Raw genomic sequence first — 21678 nt, forward strand, 5'->3', positions numbered from 1 at the left:
TTACTTGGCTTACCATAGAACTTTTTTAGCAAGTCCTGTGCATGAAGACAGATGATCCTTACAGTTCCATAATGTTCAGCTCAGTAAAATCTCTTGGAAGAAGACATTCTGGCAGGCTGTTAATATGAGATAAATATCTGATGCTTTTGTCCTTGGGATTTCTTTTAGTGTTAGGAGCTCATTTGTTTAAGCGAGTTTATTAGGAGACCTGTTTGCAAAAATTGTGTGTTCTTACTGTTCTTCATTGAATATAGAATTAGGGGTATTTGTGTGTATGTCTGGGCACCATGTTTTAAGTATCTCTCATCTCTTACAATACTGAAGATATTTATAAGCTATTTAGCAATAACAACTTTTAATATGTCTTTCGCATTCACAGGAGTGACTGGACATGCAAACAGGTAGGCTTAATGTCATTACTGCCTTTATTTCTGTTTCATTTAATTTCCCAAATAAATGTGGAATCCATGGATTTGGTTTTGAGGACTGTTGGATGTCTAGTCAGTACTTTCTGTGTGCTCTTTGTGAAGACTATGACTCAAGATCTAGCTTAATTATGTTAAGCATTTCATGCAAGAAAACATCACTCATCTGTCAAGTAAATCCACCCCTGTGATGGGCAGTGTTGAAAGAGCTTTATGGTACCCTGGTTTTGTACTGAATGATCATATTCACATGAAAGGTTATGATATCTTCTCTGTGAGGTGGCAGCCTCTGGAAGAGGAGTAATAGCTTCTAAATCATGCCTGCCTAAGCACTGAATTTATTAGCTTCCATTTCATGTTACAACATAAGCCATCACTGCAATGAGTTGAAACATTTTTTTGTACAGGCAGGCACTGCTGTGAGTGGAAGTATTCCTAGTGACCTGATCTCTCTGCATGCTACCAAACTTTTTGTTCAGTGTTTTGAGCTTAGAATATTTGCTAAATATTCTAGTGTCAGGGGCTTCTAAGTCTCTGAGCACCCTTTTCCGCCTTGTACCTATGTGCAAGCTAGCACATAGGCAAAATGGAGATAAGCATTTCCTATACTCCCTTGCAGGCATATAGGTATCTTACTTATGATTATGTTCATTTACACAATGGAGCAGCTATTCTCCAAATATTTGTGCCCAATTGCATGCAGCATTATTGAAAAGCACATTACTAGAAGCATGATAACAGATGGAGAGGATCAGAATCTTATTAGTTTGGATTGACTGCTAATTCTTATTATATATTCAACACTTTAAATAGATTATTATAATTGATGGTTCTTATTTTTGTCAATGTATCTTTTAAAAGCTTTTTTATTGCAGTGTCATTCTGGCATAAATGAAAAATTATCATTTAATGAAACTGTTCTGTTGGATTAAAAAGTAATTATCTTGAGGTACACACATCTCCTCTCAAGCACTGTGGCTATGTTTTCCAACATCTAAATAGCCTGAACTCACATCACAAACTTACTCTTTTTTTGATCTGTCTCTGTATTCACACTTTTTGTCCTATTAGGATGAGGTATCAGAAATGAAGAAGAAATTGAAATCTGTAATACATCAGATGGACCAGCTGAAACAGGAGATCAAAACCAAAGAAGATGACCTTGTAAAAGCACATCTGGAAAATCAGCAAACAGAGAAGGAGAAGGAATTATTGAAAGTAAGAGCCTTTACACATACACCTTTTTACAAAGGATGGTTGCCATTATTTCACAGACTGCGTTGTGTTCCTGGTCTGTGGTAGTTATTTTGTTGTATTTTAATAAACTATTCTGTAACTGAAGCATAAGATCCTTTGCACTTTAGAGGCATTAGTTACACAAATATTCTATGTATCTGCCAAATTTAATCTCTGCCTATAATTACAATCCAAAACACCCTGGTTTGTCAATTGGAAGCTTTAAATCTCTTGGTGATTAAACAGTTTTACTGTAAAGTTCCATTTTGCTTGCAGAAATGTGGGTTTTGGGGATAGCTTGATTCTGGCAAACTTTTAATATAGACCCTTATAATTCAAGTTTTTCTTCTTAAAACTTTTTTTCTCTCTGCTGTTTTTAAGTGCAAAACCCATTATGTTATACTTCACAATGTTGTATTTGTGTGACTAGCGAGCATTAGTCTTCTGGGAGTTAGGTAGTGCATTTTAGTAGGTCCCTCTGTGCACAAAGTTATTTTAATATTGTGGTATAAAGCAGCAAGAATCTGTTTTAATTCAAAGGAAATCTGAGCTTGAAGCTCTGTTCTTGTCAGCATTGGCTGCAGCCCATCCTTACATAAGCTGTTAGATTTGTGGTGATACCTCAACTCAATTTACTGCACTCTCAAAAGAATGAAGGAGTTAGTGTTCACAGCAGCTTATTTTTTCTCTTCACTAAGCACTAGGAAAAAAAACCTTAAACCTGGAAACAAACAACCCCCCACAAAACCAGAAGTCCCCTGCCACTTTCCACAATATTTTCTTTTGTCAGTTTATTGCTATGCTGCAATGACTCCTTGAGTTTTCAGACCTTCTCAGTACATTACAGTTATGACAAGATGTCAATAGAGCTTTGTAAAAAGGTGATGAATTTGTGTTCTTGTACCTGATCTGTCTCAGAGTTGTTCTATCAGTGATGGAGAAGTCAAACAGTGTCTCATTTCCTGTGTACAGCTTTCTGCCTTAACTAGTCCCCAGTTCTGTCTGATCATCTCAGACAGAGGTGCCATCCATTTGACAACAACAGGATTGCTAGATGGTTTACACACACAATTATTCACTAGTAAGTATGTCCATACACTGACATCACACTACTGACTGGCTTGAGGGCACTGTGTACTTCTACCTGAATGTCTCTGCTGAATACTAAAGTTGAAGAGAATTCAAAGAGGGAGGTGATTGATACAGGCATGAAAGAACCCAATTATTTGTGTAGCAAGGCAGCTTCAATTTGTCCTGTTCTGACTGATGTGAAGCAAACAAGCAAGCTGTTCCTGGGAGATCAGTTTGAAGAATGTGCTAAATCATGGAGGACTGGGTTTCATAGAAATGAGATCATACAGACATTGGAATTATGCTGGCCTCAGCTAGCATAAAGATCTTAAAAATGTATAGTCATGGTAAATGAAACAGAAGATGCCTTATCCAAGCTCCATTAAAGCCAGTACAATGCCATCTTTTGGTTTCAGTTGGCCTTCATACAGGCTTGTGGATCAGACTGGTTTGACAAAGCACCTGAATGGTGAGAAATGCCTATCTGAAAGCTGTAAAAAATATGGTCCTCGTGTTTGAGCTGCAGTGAAGTGCTTTTGTATATTTTTGTAGATGTTCATGCATGTCTTTTACTTCTTTTTAGCATTTTCTAGAAATCTGCAAGCAAAACTTCTGACTTGTTATTTCAGCATTCTGTGTCCAGTCCCAATTACATCTTTTATAAAATCCATATTCTCTTCCCACCTCTAGAACAAACAAAACCTCTCTTCACTTACACTAGTATTTCAGAATCTAAGCAAGAATTTGTTTTGAATTTGGCTTGAGATATTGCCATAGGTCCCACATAAATTCTTCTTTCTTGCTGACTGTTCTTCAGGTCTTCGAAATTCTATGAACCAACTTCAAATGAGCTGTTGCTGATTTACAGCAGTTTCAGACCTGTTTTCCTGCTTGCACAGTGACTATGTTAATTCATTTCCTTTTCTCTCACCTAATGTACACAGATCCTCTAACTCTAGTTTTTAGCATATTTAGTCTAACTGAAGGTCCTGTTAGCTTGTGGGGCCTTTGTGTGGTTTGAAGTGTTTATGTTCTTTTCTACACAAGGCAGTTCAGATTTATTTTAACTTAGTGCATTCCAGTGAGGAGATTTGTTTATACGAATGTTTGCTGCCAACATCTAATGCCACCTTTGTTTACAACTCATACTTTTTCTGACATAAGGAGACTATAGAATTTTGATATATTAAAAAAATATTATCCAGCAATGCCAAACGCATGAGCAGTTTTACATTTGTAGAGAGCTTTTGCACAGTGTTGATTGCATTTCAGTATGAAGTGGCTTGCATTTTTATTCGGCTGATGGATTCTTATGAACATCTAACACTGAGTAAGAGAGATGTGAGTGTTGCACATATGGGAAAATGAGAGGTTTTTTTTTTTAAAGAAAATAAGAATGGAACAAGCTATTTTATTATGACAATGGAACTGTTTCTGTCTTAAATCATTGTTTTTGCAGGTGCAGCCTTCATCACAGCCTCATTCTTTCAGCATTGGATGATGCTCTTTTCCAAAAGACAGCTTGAACATCATCCTTTATAAGGGTCAGAGTTGTGGCAAAGTGTTTGAGTCAAGGCTTGAAAGTTTTCCTATCTATCTGTGAAAATAGACTGTAGTCAGCTAGTTCCATCTTGGCTCTGACTAATTGCCTAGCAATGATAGAAATTCCCTAGCAATGATAGAAATTCCCTATAATCCAAGAAGACCCTATTAGTTTTTATCTACATACATGCCTTGAATTATAGACATGACAGTGGGATAGAATTATTGGGCACATTCCAGCGTTATTTTAGGTTAGTGGTATGCAATTACTGTAACCATGCGCTTAGGGACAGCTTCCTCACCTACACATCTACTAAAAAGATGCTAGAGCTCTTTAATTTTGCTGTTCCATGCCTAGTTGCCATCTTCTCCATTTATTCTGTTATTCCAGTCTGAAGTCTGTCTCAGGTTGATGCTGATTTGTATTACATAATCCTTTGTTAAAAGGATTGTTGCCCTTTCCAGCAAGGTGGGCTATCATTTCTCACATCTCTGACTGACTTTGAACTTTAAATATCAGCTCCATTAAAAGGCTTATCAAATAAGACCTACTTAATTAAAAAAAACCACCAACATTTATTAAATGAGGTGCTCCTGAACTACAACTTGAATCATTGTAATAGATAAAATTCCATTCAAATTTTTATTATTTATAACATAACAATATTAAAATACTGTTTACATTTCTTTAGGGATCTTCATGCTTTCCTGTGTTAATGTTTTGTTCTCAAAAACTAACAAAAAAAACCGTGTACCTCTCAGGAAACTAAAAGAATGTAGGAGATTTTATTAGATCCTAACTTTTGAACCCTGGTTTATGTAGCGGGAAGTTGATACTAAGTGCAGTTTACCTGTATTCTTTGACTTCATCAGGCTGAACTGCTTCAGGTGAAAAAACAGGCTCTGGAAACCAAGAAGTTTATGGAAAATCAGGAGGCAGAAGAAAAAAGACTTCTAAAAATTATTGCTGAAGCTGATGCTGAGAAGCTGAAGAAGAACAGGGAAATTGAGCGGGTAGGAATCTCTGATTTGGCTTTTCAAAAACTCCGCATTCTATTCTCTCATTTATCCAGTGTATTTTTAAGATCGAGATCCTCGGCTACTGTAAATGTGGTACTACGAGAAGCTTTACGGTGCCATTGAAACAAAAATGTTAAGATACTGAAGTGAATGGAATATGTAGCTTATGCTACTCAGGCAAGTGAATCCTTATAGAGGAAACTATTGGGCCCTTGCCATATTTCTTTCACGAGTAACTGTGAAACCTCTTAATGCGCATGATTTTGACTAACGCAAATACAGTCATGATCCTTTGGGATTGTGCTGAGGAGCTATACCTGATATTATTGCTTTGCTCTGAGTCCTTAGGTTGTCAATGAGAGAAACATCCTTGGGTCCCAGCTTGTTCAGCGCAATGATGAAGTGGCTCTTCTGTATGAAAAGATTAAAATTCAGCAGTCCATTCTAAACAAGAATGAAAACCAATACCATCAGAGAATGGAAGACATCCAGCTTCTCAGGATGGAGATCAAAAAACTTAGGCGGGAGAAGGGAATACTTGGCAAAAGTGTGGCTAATATGAAGGATCTCAGGTAGAAAAACTTAATGCATTTCTATAGTGACTGCATCCATGATTCTGTGTTTGAGACAGGAAATATGTTCTATGCATCATAAAGATTTGTATCAACAGCATTATACCTTGAAGAAGGGAATTGTTTGATTTGACCTCAAACACAGACTGGATTAACTTCATGAAATAACAGCAATTAAGACAATCATAATATAGGAAGGAGGAAAGGAGGAAAAAAGATCTTGGCCAAAGCTGTAATATTTTCCCTATTTCCCTTTGTACTGTGAGTTACTGCCTAAGACTAAACTTGACAGACAGCAGCAGAAAAGATGTTCATAGTTCAGTGAGCTACTTAGTGGTACCCAAGGCCCAAATTAGTGGAACTCCTTTTTATGAGGCAATCCGCAGAGGATGGGGAACACTTGACATATTTATAACAAACCTCTGCACATTTTCACAGCTCTCTTCTTCCAGATTTATATGAAGACTTGCTCTCTGAGAAAGATTTAGTTAAATTTTCATCGAAGGTTGTGTTTCTTTAAAACAGAAGTTTAATAGCCCCAGCCTGATTTATCTCCTCCTTCTCTGTCATAATGCTTCCTTTCTCTTATTAACCCTCCTGTATTTAAGGTCTATTTTTTGCTGATGGGAAATTATTATCCTTTTCTATAGAATCAGTCTTAGTTTGTAAGGAGGAGCAGCTATGTTTTTAGTAGGTAACTGTCATATTAATTCTATGTAGCTAGCGCAGCATTGACTGAGATCTTTAGTTTAACTGTATCGGTACAATTCCATGGCTTTCAGTAGAGCAAATTAACTTCAGTCATGGTCAGTCCCATTGATTCCAGTGGAATTTGCCAGTTTGATTAGGTGAGAAAGAAGAGCGAATTGGGCACAAAACATTAGCAATTGCAGTTTTCATTGACTGACTGTAGGCAGGAACAGGATTTGAACTTGCTGCCCAGATGCATTCAAGCTGAAAGTCTGTTACTGTATTGAAACTCAGTGATGGTATTGAAGTATAGTGCGATGCATGCCATGATGGGTGGATCAATTCTTGCTAACTGCAGCAGCAATCACATACTTAATGAAGTCCAAAACCATCATGAAAACTGCCTGTTGAAAGACTCCATTTATCACTTGTGTTGCTAATTAGCTTTCTTGATTTGCCAATTGGAGATGTGGGGTTTTTTTTCCTCCTCCATAACCTTGTCCAATCTCACAGTTAAAAAAAGGTCTTTTTCTCTGTACTGAGCTAAATGCAACTCTGTGCTTAGTAAGAAAAGATTCAGCTGCAGAGTAGGCACATGTTGATCCTCCACCCCCTTCTCACCTTGGAGAGCTTACAGAATCCACCCACTAAAGTGATAAGGGTTGGACCATTGCAGAATGTGCCTTTATTTTCCCTGCACCTTGATCCCCTATCCTCACCTAGTAAGAGCCTAGTTGTCAAAGCATTTTGGAAGTGCTCAATTAATTTTAAATTAATCAGCAAATCACCCCTGAAATTCCTTGAGGAGAAGTAATGAAAGAACTCAAACTTGCATTCTGTAAAGAACAGTGTCCATGATAGTTAGGTCCTAGAGTGTGCTTTATTTACTGGATTATGTGGGTCATGTAGATTTCAAACCTTTTTTCAAACACAATCTGTTAGATTCAATACAGGACTAACTAGATATGACTCCAAAACTGATCTGTGGGTTACTCTAGATGAATTAACTTTCCTTCTGGCCTTAATGTATGTGGGAAGAGATGGGCAGTGAGATCCAGTAGGGTAGATTCCCTAAGAACTGAAGAAAAGTCCCTTTTTTAATCCAATCTAGCTGAAGTGAGTGAAGAGCTCTAACTGTGTAATCTTATGGTTCCACCTGCTTAGTGGTATCAGTGTTGATTATTAATCACAAAAGTCACTTTGCTCATGCTGTAGTGCATGGAAGAATGATGTGTTATCATCCATATTAGTGCCTTGGCCACATTGGTGTAGCTTTGATGTGTTTTTTATCTTTCTGTTTTATGCTGGTCTTTAGACAGGAGATTCATCACATGCAGAAAGAACTAGTAAGGGAGCAGACTCGATGCAAAGTTTTGGAAGAAGAACTGGAGAATCCCTTGAATGTTCACAGATGGAGAAAATTAGAGGTAATATTTGAGCATTTCAAGTCCCCAAAGCCCATATTGCCAAGTCAGTGACACAGCACAAAGCCTATTTCGTTTACTGTTATGCAAATTATGTGGAGGGGCAGGCAGACTGAAATTTCCATAGTACCAGCAGAATGGTTAACTGCTGAATGGTTTCCTTGCACAATGCAATCAGTGTTATTTTTGTGTTACTTTCTCAATGAAAAATTGCAGAGGGATTGGTAAAGAGCCAGTCAAATGCTAAAGGAAATAATAATGCATAAGGTGAATTTAGAAAGGGGTGGTTCCTTAACATGGATGATGAGAAAGAGAATGATAGGAGAAAGATACAATCCTGCCCTCATCAATTAGGGAGAAGTATATGGGAAAAAAAAAGCCAGAATTAGAAAGGAGCGTATGCAGGTATAGAATTAACAGATACGGAGTCAAATTGAGGATGACCAGTTAAAAAATCAAATGGTAAATTACATCTGTGAGAAAATGAAGAGGCCTTCACATAACAGTGGTGGGCTCCCAAAGATAGCCATGCCAGGGAATGTGAGTTCAGCTGTTATGTAAACAGCAAATCTAAATTTCACACTATTTGAACCTGCCAAATGAAGGGGAAAAATAAAGAATCCATCAAGCACAGACCGAATATATGAACATCAATTGGCATGACTGGGTATTTTCGAAGTCAGTGCCAGCTGAGACCTCTCTGTTGTGTGGATCTTTGATCTGATGCCAGCCTGGGTAGCTTAGCTGCTCTAATAATGAGTGGTAACATGCTAGTCCCTACAGAAGCAGAGCTGAGTATTTTGGCTGTGCTTACTAGCATGACAGTTCATTTCTGATCTCTTCATGCTGAGCTTAAAGCAGAATGGTGCACTTAGCTTTTCTCATGGAAGGGAGATAAAATGCAGGATGCTGAAGTAGCTTAAAGACATCTAGGTACAGTCTCCACCAGCACATTGTAACAAAGGAAAATTGGGCCAGTCAAAACATTTCATACTGGGGAAATGAACTTATGAAGAGACTGATACAGGAAATCATGCCTTTCCATTCTAGGCTAGTGGTCTGTATTTGGAACACAAAAAGATGTCAAGATCCATGTGAAATAATCCTCATAGGGTTTTGGTTCAGTTCCTAATGAAAAAATACTCTTGTATCACTACAGTTGTCCCAAACTGGCACCATGTTTGGGCAGCGCTGTATACTATATATAGTTTGGGCAGTCAAGGACCATGCGGGTCATGGGGACCGAACTACTTTTTAGCCTGGTTTCTCAGGAGGTGATATTCTGTTTTGAGTGCTGCATGTGTATCTGTGTTAGTGTCCTGGTTACACTTGAATTGATTAGTCAATTTAGATAGTATCAGACAAAAGATTAAGAGCCATGAGATACCAAGTTCCTTATAAGCTCAAGCAAACATACAGAGAGCAGGACTTTATTGGAGCCTTTGCTGCAATGTGAGTTTAATTCTCATGAGACATTACACGAGAAAGGAGAAACCACCTGGGAGAGGTGTTGTGAATCCCTGAGTGGGGAAAAGCTTCTTTCAGAGTTTGCTCTTCATTAAAGGATCCAACAAGAAGATACAAAGTGGTGGGAAAGTAAGCTTTGCTGGCTTTTCCTTCTGGAATTATTTATTATTATTGGATGTTTTGAGGAGGTTTCAGGAGGGTAACAGTGTTAAACATAAATATGCTCCAACTGATCTTCAAGATGCAGAGATTCCAGTTTCAGGACTGCTTGTATACTTGTCATTTTAAAAAATAATCAGCACTGCCCTCTGCCTTTCATATTTGTCACTTTTGAACACTTAGATATTATGGTTTTAATTTCCAAGAGAGAAAAAATAACTTGTTATTTATTGTTATTATAATTTATAATTTTTGAGACTGCTTTGCTCTTGTCTAGGCCAGTGACCCAAGTACCTATGAGCTGATTAAGAAAATACAAAGACTACAGAAGCAGCTTATCACCAAGACAGGTGAAGTGATAGAGAAAGAATTGCTCCTTCAGGTACTGCAGCATCACTGTTTTGTTGTATCTTATTAACACATTCGACTTACCCTGCATTCTCTGCCTACTTAGATGTGCTTCCTGAATGTTATTTAGATGCGTGACTTTGAATTTCTTTTGCATGCCTTTTAGGTAGCTTTAGATGGCAGCACTGACTCACTGAAAGAGAACAAATAGCATCTGATTAGCTGATTTTTATAGTCTGGTTACTGTTACCTGGACAACTCTGAGGGGAAAAAAAAACCAGGAAAAAAAAAAGATTACTTTATTCATGTAATAGATTAGTCTTCAAGTCAGTGTTAGACCTTTGGAAAAGCTTTTCTGTCCTTTTGAACATGCCTGTTATGACTGGAACATGAAGGAAAATCCTTGCTTGATAACATTTGTGTGTAGCTTGGCTTTTGGCAGAAGTGATACTACCGACTTTGTGTGATTTAGATATGCTGCTGAATGGGCCATGTTTGTCTTCAAGGTCTTCATGCTGAACTTTGCCAAAAAATAGTTTTGTGATAGTTTATCTTTTTAACTGTGTCTGATGTCCCCTAACCCCAGTGCTACCAGTGAGATTTATGTTGTAGAATCAAGGAGAGACTATATTCCTGTAGTACAAACCTTGCTATCAAATATGACAAAAAAAGGACCACCTTTGGGCTTCAACATAGGTGTAAAACTGTGAAATTTATCTCCTTTCCCCTAATGACTGTAGGGATAGCTACAGTTTGCCACCTCTAGGTATGATTTTAACATCTCAGTCTTTAATACCCTAATGAAGCCTATGTTGGGTGTTGCTCAATGAAGAGTCAAATGTGACCTGAATCTCCCTCTGTTTTGAGAAGCAGCTCAGCAGATGTTATCGAGCCTGGGTTTGTCTCTCTTTCTTTATTGTTTTGTAGGAAAAAATGGATCTGCAATTTTGCTTGAAGGTAATGTATGGTGTATTATGCCTTTTCTTGGAAAAATTTAATCTTTGCTGCATAGCACTGCTACACACTGAAATGCTGTCAGTGAAATAGTTTGTAGGCTTAAACAAAATGCAGCAAAAATAGCTTCAAATTTACTGTTATACCCATGCACAAATCCAGTTCTGTTAGATTTTTATGTAGTCTGTATTGCGTATCTTGCCTTATCCTTAGTGTGCTTCAATTTAGTTATTGTCCTTATTTAGAAATGAAGAACTGAGATGTAGAAGTATTAAATTGCCTGCCCAAGAAAATCTTTGAAATGATAGGTACCTGAGCCTCTTACTATACTAGTCATTGGCACAATCTGTCTATGCAGCAATCTTTCTGTGGCAACTCTACTATTCTTTTTTTTTGTTTGTTTTGTTTTTTTCTGTTTTCCTAGAATTAAGTCAGAGTTTGGCACCATGAAATTTAATTGTTACAGCTAGAATTGTTAATGAATTCCTTAGCAGGCACCGATTTCCTGTGCAACAATGCTGAAATGAAGGTCTCCCTTAGAGTGACTGATAGTAAAGAGAAGGCCAAAATACCATGCTCAACATTCTGCTTAGGGCTTTATGATCAACATTTCTGATCTCTTTTCTGTTTTGCCACAGTGTTTTTGAGTCCTCCACAATGACTGAGATAGGGTTTTTTTTTTGTAGCAGGGTGCAGGTAAGGAAAGGTAACCATAGATGGAGCTGGATCCCCCAGCTCATTTCCTTAAAGGGGTTTCCTACTGGATAGGTCGTTGGTTTAGGAGCTGCAGGTTAAGTGTCCAAGCTAGGCTTCTTCTGCTATGCCTGGATAACCTTGTACAAGTAATTTTATTACTCTTTGGACAGGTTTTCCTTGGTATTATGATAATATCTGTTTTGTAAAGTGATACTCTGATGCTCACCAAGGCAAAATGCTCACTAATAGCTTATGAATCTGATGCTATCATGCTCCAGCACCTCCAGCAGCAGGAAATGAATGGAGAGCAGTAATGTTAACTTTCCAGAGGGAGCTGAGCTGTACACGGCAGGAGGGTTGCTTCACCAGACCTCCTTCTGGGCAGTGTTTCCTTATTCAATAGACAGTGTAGGGTGTGATCCTGACTGAAATTTAGGATTGTGGGAAAATGCAGCAATTTAGCTGCTATTTCTGGAATTTTCAATTTTTGTCCCATCAATATAATTTATTTTGGCTAGTGAGTTTGTTTTGTGGTCTATACAACAGTCAGTGTATAAGGCATTGCTCCTCCATAAGGTCTAATAATTACTTTCTTATTCCCACCCTGCCCCCCTTTTTTAACTCCTCTCATGTTTAAAGGCATTCAGTATCTGTTTTTTTATAGGTCTCTCCTTGAAATTAGCTCAGTTCAGTTCAGTCTCTGCTCATTTGCAGGGGTAGGGAAGTTGCTGATGACTTGGCCTGTGCAGAGTTGGTGTAACATCCCCTGTATTTAGAGCCAGAGACTGTAGGAGCTGAGGGACATGAACTTCCTAGCTCAGAGAACTGCTTTCCCATATTGAGTTTGCTTGCAGAATCGCACCTCCTCACTCTGAGCCGTCTTTATCCACATCTTGCCCTATGACGAGGGCATAGCAATTGCATGTATCTGCTTTAAAATGATCTTAATCTCTTGCTTGCCATACGTAACCATTTTTATGTGTGTGTGGCCATCATGCTGGCAAATAGGATATTTGTTGAAGGTGAAGCTTTCGGGTGCCTGTGTCTATGATTTCTGTGTATGCATATGATGTAACTTAAATTCCCTCACATCAAAATGTAGTAATAAAATGGAGTTCAAAAACCTGTCTGGGTTCAATATTGAGTATTAAAAACACCCTTGGAATTTAGAAATAACCCATGTCTGATAATGGTTGAGCCCAGTGTCAGCAACCTGCAGTTTGATTTATAGGGTATTCACCTTGCTGCATCCTCATGCAGAGCTGTAATGTTTGTATAAAGAAAAAATAATTCCATTTGTATTGTATACACTGTAGTTCTGTCTCCTGACTTTTTTTGTTTTGTTAATGGTCTTTTAAATAAAGCTGGTTTATGCAGGGAACAATGTTTCAGGATGAGCTGGATATATAAATGGAAATTTTTTGCGAAGGATTGCAGTATAGAGATTCATGTAGAAAAGCATCTGCTTACTTTACCTGCTCCTGATGTGTATTTGATCATATCCTTTTTATTAGGTTTTTCAGTATTTCTCACCTGTTAGTTCTTTCTTTAGAAATGATGCAGCTGGAAAAGCTTGCTACAATCCCTGCTATGTGATTAAAAGATTCACTATGTTTCAGTCAGAAAATTTTGATTGCTGACAGTACAGAAAGAACCCAGCTTGACTCTAAAATCCCATACATTATCTTTTAACATGTCAGCAGGGCACATTTTTTGTGTCAGACATTATCTGAGAGGTATTGAATATGCAACATGCCGAATGTTGGTCATTTAGAATGACTTTTCAGAGTTGAACACTTTAATAAAGGATAGAAAGATATCCCATGTTACAGAAACTATTAAACTCTTTACTTGTTTCTGATTTATCTGTGCCCTGTAGCCACAGCATCTTAGGTTATAACCTATCAGCTCTCATACACCAAATAAGTGTGGACAGCCTGAGACTTTGAAGGGTAGCTGCAAAGCAGGCAGTCATACTTTCTCCTTTAACTCAGGCGTTCTCACAGTTGTGAGCTGCTGTGCTGATGAAAAATGCTGTCTTAAAAATCAGATCCAGACCCAAGGTCTTGAATACTTATGGTCAATAAGAATGCAAAGGCATTTTTGCCACACACAGGAAATGTTACTCCAGGGTTATCCAACTTCCATGTTTGAATCATTACCTTCCTTCTGAATCTGTGCAGTTAAGATACAGCATTTTTTTGGTTCTTTTTCTAAGCTGTTGATTAATACTGCCAGACTTTGTGGAGAAATACACTCTGTGGTAGCCGAGGAATTTCAATGGGGGGTGAAGATATTTGGGAACATGTGATATGAACAAAACGTGTTGTATGCCCATAAGGTATAATTAGTAATAAACAGAGGTGCTCTGCTGACCAAATTCCAGCTGCAAAAAAAAAATATATACTTGCTCACTTTGCATGTGGGGCAAATCCCCCATGTGCCTGAAGCTCTACCGCATACTGAACAGGGATGTGGTAAACTCACAATGTAATGGATTACCTTGTTAGGATTATGATTAGCGTGGTTTTAGAAACTTATCCCATTAAAAGTGAATTATGCACTGCTTTATTTGTTTCAAATTTAGTTCTTTCTCTTCAGAGTGAACTACTCTAATTTGATTTTATGTCTGACTGAGCAGGATTTTATTCAGCTGCACGTCTAGAATGCATAACAGTGGGAAGATTCACATTACATGTCAGTTACCTCCGTTGTCAGTCATCTCAGAAAATTGTTCATAACTGTAAAAGAGATGTGCAACCAAGATTATTTGTGAAGGGAGGCAAAGGCAAATGTGTTTCATTTAAGCCTGGCACGTAGTAGCAAAAGTACTGTTTTTCTGTACGTATATATTTTTAATCACCATTGTTTTAAGTTGTCAGCATTCAGTGTGCAGGACCAGGCAGTCAGGATGTGATGCTCCCGGACTGTTAGCGTCTTGAGCTCATAGTTTCAAAGAGTGCAAGGGCAAAAGGCATGATTAGCTCATATATCTGACTCAGAGATTACAGTGAGATAGCACCCACATGTCCTTTGTATTGAGCCAAGATTTCAGTCCCCCCAAAGAGCTGACGGCCCCACTGACAGAGAGTAGGAGGAGCAGAGGGGGTGCTGCTGTCTCCAGTATTTATCAGTAGAGTTTCATTTTGGGTTTTGTGGGATACAGGGAGGAGAGAGCAAAAGAGACTTTCTCTGCGACCTTGGGCAGGTTACATAGCTTTTGCACAGCAAGAAAAAAGGGAATAAAATAATTTCCACTCTTATAGTGGTGTGTGAATGAATATATTAGAGACATGACTCATTTCAGTAGTAACAATAGCTAGCTAAACACTCAAAATAGGCAGATGTTTTATGGCATTTATGCTAACTTAGTAGTAGAGCTGTTCTGTCCAGTTTGAGGTGCTTGTTGCTATAATCTCTGAACATACAGATATAACTGTCTTTATTTCTCAGAGCTGGTACTATAGTTTCATAAGGAAATATGCTTTAGAACAGCATGTTACCATGTGGGTTTGTGCAGGCTGGCAGCTACTGGAATTAAAGTTTTCTCCCAACTAACACAGGAGCGTTGGGATTTGCTTCCATGTATTTGTTATTACAAAAAATCTGGCCATTTATTATTTAAAAATACTATTTTTTTTTCAATCTTATTTCATTTTTCTCAGCCCAGTTCATGAGACCCTTGTCCTTCTGGAAGTAATTTCTTTCCCTTGCTTGGCAGTTTCATGAAGCATGCTTCTGCTAGGCTTTTCATTGCTCTCACAGTGCTCATGTAGCTTCCATTATACAGCATGCAATACAAAAAAGTGTGCTCAAATGCCGAGTAAGAGAGTTTTTTTCATCAGACGTCCTGCTAGGGGAAATAGAAGAATATTCTCCTACTTTTATTTTGGTACTCTTAAGGCCCTGTTCAGTTTTAATTTAGGTTTTATCTGTACATCTTCAAAATAGTTGAGATTTACTTTAGGTACTCAAATGTGGCGTTTATATATTTTTGATACTGAGTATAGATTCTGCGTGGATTTGACAGTATAACCTACTTAGTGTTGCACGTAGGGTAGATAGTCTGAGTTGGAGATTTATTTTTTTTTTTTGGCAGAATTGTCTATTTTCATAAAAATAACTGCAATTCACTTCAGGAAACTAATGACTGTAGAATCCCGAAGAGTCTCTTTTGACCTGCCCATTATTGTTTCTCTGTCATCTTGCCTTTAGAGAGACTTTAGCAGAGGTAGTTTGGGAGTGTGCTTTGTACATACTGAAACTTACAGGTGAACTGTAAAATCCACTGCCAAAATACAATCCTTTCTTTACTGCTCCTTTATCATTTATATATAAAGTCAACCTTTTGAAGGGATTTTTCCATCCAAAAATGAAAAGGGAATATTTTTTTTTCCTGGCTTTTAATACTTCACTGGGACTTGGCTCTTTTCTCTCTCTGTTTCCTGGAGGATTTGACTTCCTCTGGAAGCACTGGATTAATGCCCTATCTTGCAGCTGAAGCTAGCGGTTCTCTCAGCCCTCAATTAAAGGGGTGAGTATATTGAGCCTGAGGCCTTTTCTATGCTTGGAAGTACCATTCCTACTCACAAAAAAAGGCCATTTTTCTGATTTAGCTTATACCAGCTCTTGAATGGCGGAATATTTTCTTGCCAGTATAATTGCATCTAATTGTATAGCAAGTAGCTGGCATAGCCATGTCAGCACAAAGAAATTGCACCACTGAGAAAGCTAAGCTGGCAAGACTTCTAAACACTGATCAAATGGCTCCTGACATGGTGAAAAAAAGGCAGAAAACATCTTTCCTGTCCTCATAAAAATCTGAGGGTTGTTACAGACCTTAAGGAAGAGAAAAAGAGAAAAGAGTACCTGCTGGAGCGTGGGCTTTGAGTTTATGATTCCATTTGTAAATTGGTGGCCAGAATTTCAAAGAATTTATATTGGAATATAGAAATGAGAAATACAGTAAGGACTCAGGCCTAACATTTACTTTTTGGCTTTCAGCTGGGTATGAATCATAAAGAAAAAGTTTACTTCCCCTGTGCCATGCAGATTTAGGCATTGGTGTGTCAAAGGCATGCTGTAAGAATTGCCTTGATTTAGAATTGGACTCCAAAGAGATTCTCTGTTCTTTTTTTTCAAATGAAAAATTAATGTATTTCCATAAACTCTGGCTGTAACTAGTTCTATCTACTGATGAACAAAATATATCTAATTATCAGCACAATATTTTGATGCACAACAGTTTACTGAGTTAGCACCATTAAATTAATTTCAATCCAGTGCCTTGAATCTGATTTGAACTGGGGTCTTCAGTGTAGTATGAAGTCATATTGAGGAACTTAATGCATTGATTCATCCTTTAGGCATACTTTTTGAGGTTCTTTCCTTTTTGTGCTGCCCTTTTATTTTGCTTTTATTGTACTTGAAACGTTCATTGCTGAACTAGGGCTTTGACTGGGGTCTTTGTAGGTGGAAATGTTTTGTATTTTAGTGTTGGTATTAAGTTGAAGGATTAGTGTCATTTAGAGCTCTTATGCCTGGCATGATGATTTCCTATGCAATTTTGTTCTGACATGGATATTATTTTTCTGATTAATTAAATTAATTCAATTATTGATTTCTTTTTATGCATATCCAGTAGGGTTCTGTGAGTAGGTTAAAACCACTTACACTGAGCAAATTGTAGGATCATTGTGTTAATTCTTAGTGCAATCCTGTGATGATGCGATAAGTAATCACATCTCATAAACAGGAAAGATATGATTCACCTGTGTGAAGGGTCTATTGAGGGTCTATATATCTAACTGAAAATTTCAAGTACGCCTTAAGAATTCAATAGGAATTTGGGTAATGTTCAGTTCTTGCCCTAGCTCTCCTCAGAAAGCAGTTGATTTCTATTTCTGCATATTATAAATATGCTTCTTGGCGCATTAGTTTATTTTAGCCCTTCTAATCTCAGTTCATCTAGAATTAGAAGATGTTCTATGCTATAGAAGCTTTACAGCATGATAAACTGCTCTTAAAAACACGCTGACATTTACATTCTTTCCCTCCTCCCACATTTGATGCAATTCAACTGGAAGAGAATGAAGTCTTCTCGGGAAAATAGCCTTTTTAGGTTTTTGGGTTTTTTGTTTGTTTAGGGTATGTTTGTTTAAACAGGGTTCTGAAAAACCACATAGGAAAAGTACTGATCACTTTAATCAGGTTTAGTCGACTACTCCTTAGGGTAGAAAAATAATTTTCCATTAAAAGTGTTTCTGACACTGAGAACGGGGAAGCAAAGCAGATTATTTAGCAATCAAACAAAATGTTTTTTGGGAAAATTTTCTTAGTGGAAGAGTTTAAATCTCACTGAATCTCTGTGGAACTACATTGCCCTGAAACAAAACAGATTTCCCATGTTAAATAGTTCTGGATAGAAGCAAGGTATAAATTTATTTGAGAAATTAGAAGAAAATAGATCAAAACAACTTTAGGGGTCCTGCACCGTTATTAGCTGCTATAATGGTGTTTCAGTAAAGAAATATTCAGATGCCATTTACAAAGATGAAGTAGTTGCAGGTGGAGTAAAAATCCCCCAGGGTTTGTAAGTGGCAAATGTAGATGAATGCTTAATCTGGTTTTGAAGTTTCTTAGGAGAATTGATATATTTACTTGAGTTTGAACCTGGAAGTGATCTCTAGTTGGGTCCTCAGATGCCATTCCTGTACATCATGCAAGATTGATTTAATGACACAAATAACCATCCTTCATTGATGAATGCTATTTCCTTCATTCCAGTACAGGTACTCCTAGTTCATGAATTTTAGCATGCAAGATAGTTGTCTTGAAGTGTACTCTGGTTTATGGTTGTGACTTTTTTTCCATGCTTCTAACCTCCTGCTGTTGCCTAGCCCTGGTGTTTCTGAAAAGCAAGGAGCAGATGTGTTAGCTTATTCAGCATGGTGGTCCTGGGATCTTGGGAGAGTGAGTTTCATGTCTGTGGACCTTCAAGGAGTTTTAGTGAACTTTGGCAAATTCCTGTAGAGATTGTTCATGTCCAGACCTCTTGTAGGATGAGAGTAGGAGCACTGAAGTAGTACTTCAGCATAAGTACATTAAAGATTTAACTGCATTCAGATACTGACAGGAGGAGGCCACATGAGTACCCAGGGTACTTCAGGGTTATCCGCAATCTGCATCAGAAAAACAGGAACAGTGATCACCAAAGTATTTTATTCAAACGCATTATATCTGGTTTGAGCCAAGAAATCTTGAGCATTGATACCTTGTGTCATTAGACTTAAAATATTTTGTAAAATGACCCATTCCTAAAGTTCTTACTTGGTCAAAATTGCCATTAGCCTCAATGATAATTTGCTAGAATAAAGCTAGAGTAAAAAGTTCAGGAATTGTTCCAGTAAATAACAAATAACTGAAAGCAAACTTGTTTACTCCTCATTCCTGCATTCAGCATGTATCTGGGAAGGAAATAAATCTGCCATGCACCCCAGGGTAAAGTATATTAATCAACCAGTTATCTTGTTAAGGGAAAATAAATGACTCGCTGTGCTGAGTGAATACATTGAAATGCACAAGCTTTGCAGTGCTGTTAGCAATCCGATACTGTCAGCCATCCAGAAGCTGCCACAGAAGTTAAAATACTGGAGGAGTGCAACAGCAATGTAGCAGTACATTCACGAGCCTGTATTACATAGTGTGGCCCAGAGCCAGCTGCAAATCTTTATTATTCAGGTATACCCTTTGGCAGGCATTCTTCCATTGAGGCAAGGGTGTTCTGCTCTTCCTTCAGCACCAAGATATGGACAATCTACAGCAGCCCTTTCAGTGATGGTTTGTTATTTTATATGGTAGCTGCAACTTTAACAACAAAACACAACAACAACAGCAGCAACAACAAAAAGACATTCCACAGGGACAGATTATATTTTATCTATTTTGGATAATTTATTTTTATTCTTGTAAGAGTGTGAATGGTGCCCTTGTTGAGAAAAAACATGCAGAAAGATGCAGCAGGTTAAGGCTGTTTTAGGGCCATGAAAGGGTGCAGTTAGAGTCACTGTGGTGTTTTTTTGTTCTGTTTTAAAAAGTAGCTTAAAATTGGACACATGAGGACACAAATATGCATAGGAAGAACTCTGTGCCTCCATTCTTCACTCTGGGACAACCAGACACAAGCTACTGAGTGCACAGGAGCCAAGCACTAGGGGGACTCTGCCAGTTGCTCTGCATCCTCTAAACTCATATCTCAAGTCTTCCTGTGCCTGTCGGTAGATATAGCTGTAATATTAAACAGGGGATAGCACACTTCAGCACAGCAAGTTGTCTTTACATTAGGATTCACTCTCTTTCCCCTTCCTTTAGTCCTGTTTCTGTTTCTTTGAATTTTAAGAAACAGGCAAGGGGAGCTGAAACAGAACTCCTCAAAGGATAGCAGAGGGTCAGCTCTAGTTGTAGTGAGTCTGAATGAAACCGTATGTTAAAACATTCATGATTTCAGAATTGCCATATGTGTTTCTTAGATATACTGTTATTTCTTAATAGGTTCCAAAATGTGATAGGAGACCACTCTTTCTTCCCTGAGGTACTTGGCATATGCAGGCAAACTCTACTATCATGTCAGAAAGATGTATGTAGGCTTTACTGTCTTGCTAAGATATTTGTAGGTTTAAGTGGTGGCTTGACTTTGAGACAGCTGTTCAGAGGTAGCAATTCCAGAACATGAAAGGACTTGAAGTTAAGTGCTCTCATCTTTCAGGGAAATCTAAAGATCTGAGTCAAGCAGGTGATTAAACTGATGTAGGTGCTTAACTTAAAGGTAGGTATCTCTAGAAGCAGCTCTGCAGTTACTCTGACCCTTTGAGGTCATCTGTCAGATCAGTCAGAAGTGAGAGCAGAAGCTTGGTCGGCTGGGAATCCCTAACACAGTCCTCCACCTGCAGGAGCAGTTAATCATTAATAGCAGAGCTGTGATAATTCTCATTTGATTCATCTGATAGTTTTAAAATCTAAATGGTTACTGAATAGCTCAAATGCATGCTGTTACACTGATGTTAAAATACAGAGGTTTTAAGTCAAGTAGTCTACATTTGGCTTGAAACCCTGTATGTAGTAATTATTAGCCAGTAAAAGGTTCCCCACTGTTTGCTTTGTAGACTTATTTATTTAGAATATTTAGTTTCCTTGTTGATAAGATTCATATCAACCTCAGAATCTCCTCCAGGACACTTTAAGACAAGCTGCTAGTAGAATGTGAAACAAAGGTTTGTTTAGAGCTCTCTTCAGCCCAACTGTCAAGCTGCAGGCAGAGTGGAAATAGATGGAATATTTACATCAATCCATGCCCTGTCAAGGGTAATTCTCACCTTCAAGGAAAAGCTCTCTTTTGTGTGTATATAAGTACATGTGTGTTTCTGTTCACACACATAGAAGAGCAAGGGATAATTAATTGATCATCTTCTGCAATGTAAAGTATAAAAGCTGTGACTAAATGAGCTACTCTGGATAATGATTTTATAAACTCGCGTGCTATCAGTAGTAAAAAGGGAACTACAGCTATTATGTCAGCAAGAGGCATCCATGCCTTTTTCTTCTGATAGATTTTTATCCTTGCGTGTCAGAGTTCAGAAGCTGAAGGAGGGGAGGATATGTAACCTATTTGTTTTTCCTTTGGAGAAAAAAAAAGCAAATGTTTCTCTGCACAACACCTAGCAATAATAATAAAAGAATAATAATAAATTGCAATTGCACTTTAGCTGGAAATGTTTGTACTTTGTTGTTCCTGGAGGATGGTAATAATGCAGCATTCAGCTCTTGTTGTTACAAAAAAGAGTCAAGGGTGAAGACCTTAAAAGATGCTCCAAGGTGTTTTTTCCTCTCTTGTTGTTTGGAAAATGCCAGTCAATTTGGTGGAGTCTGCTCTGTGCCGAAGGAAATGGATTAACTCTTGTGGAGCATTAATATCAAACGGAGGGATATGTCATTAGACAGGTTTAATTTAACTCCATCTACATTGGTGTAAATTTCACCAAAGATGGGGAGATTATCCGGCCTTTCCTTCAAGTTGGT

General features: G+C 37.9%; 1 protein-coding gene across 2 annotated transcripts in view; it reads left to right on the forward strand.

Annotated features, from left to right (window-relative positions):
• The window catches only part of CFAP58 (cilia and flagella associated protein 58), a 64479-nt gene that overhangs the window by 28951 nt on the left and 13850 nt on the right, over positions 1-21678 (forward strand). Inside the window, exons 11-15 of one of the 2 annotated variants that reach the window (XR_008973728.1) lie at positions 1497-1643; positions 5148-5288; positions 5643-5866; positions 7872-8026; positions 9884-9988. Coding sequence is in view for 1 of the 2 variants with exons in the window: in XM_057421084.1 (XP_057277067.1) it covers positions 1497-1643; positions 5148-5288; positions 5643-5866; positions 7872-7983; positions 9884-9988 (729 nt within the window). In the remaining variant the exon portion in view is untranslated. The remainder of the gene's footprint in view (positions 1-1496; positions 1644-5147; positions 5289-5642; positions 5867-7871; positions 8027-9883; positions 9989-21678) is intronic. The other variant, XM_057421084.1, reaches the window with a different exon arrangement.

Source organism: Pezoporus wallicus, unplaced genomic scaffold, assembly GCF_028554395.1.
Source record: "Pezoporus wallicus isolate ANWC-B61680 ecotype Strahan unplaced genomic scaffold, APGP_CSIRO_Pwel_v1 contig_3365, whole genome shotgun sequence".
Lineage (NCBI taxonomy): Eukaryota > Metazoa > Chordata > Aves > Psittaciformes > Psittacidae > Pezoporus > Pezoporus wallicus.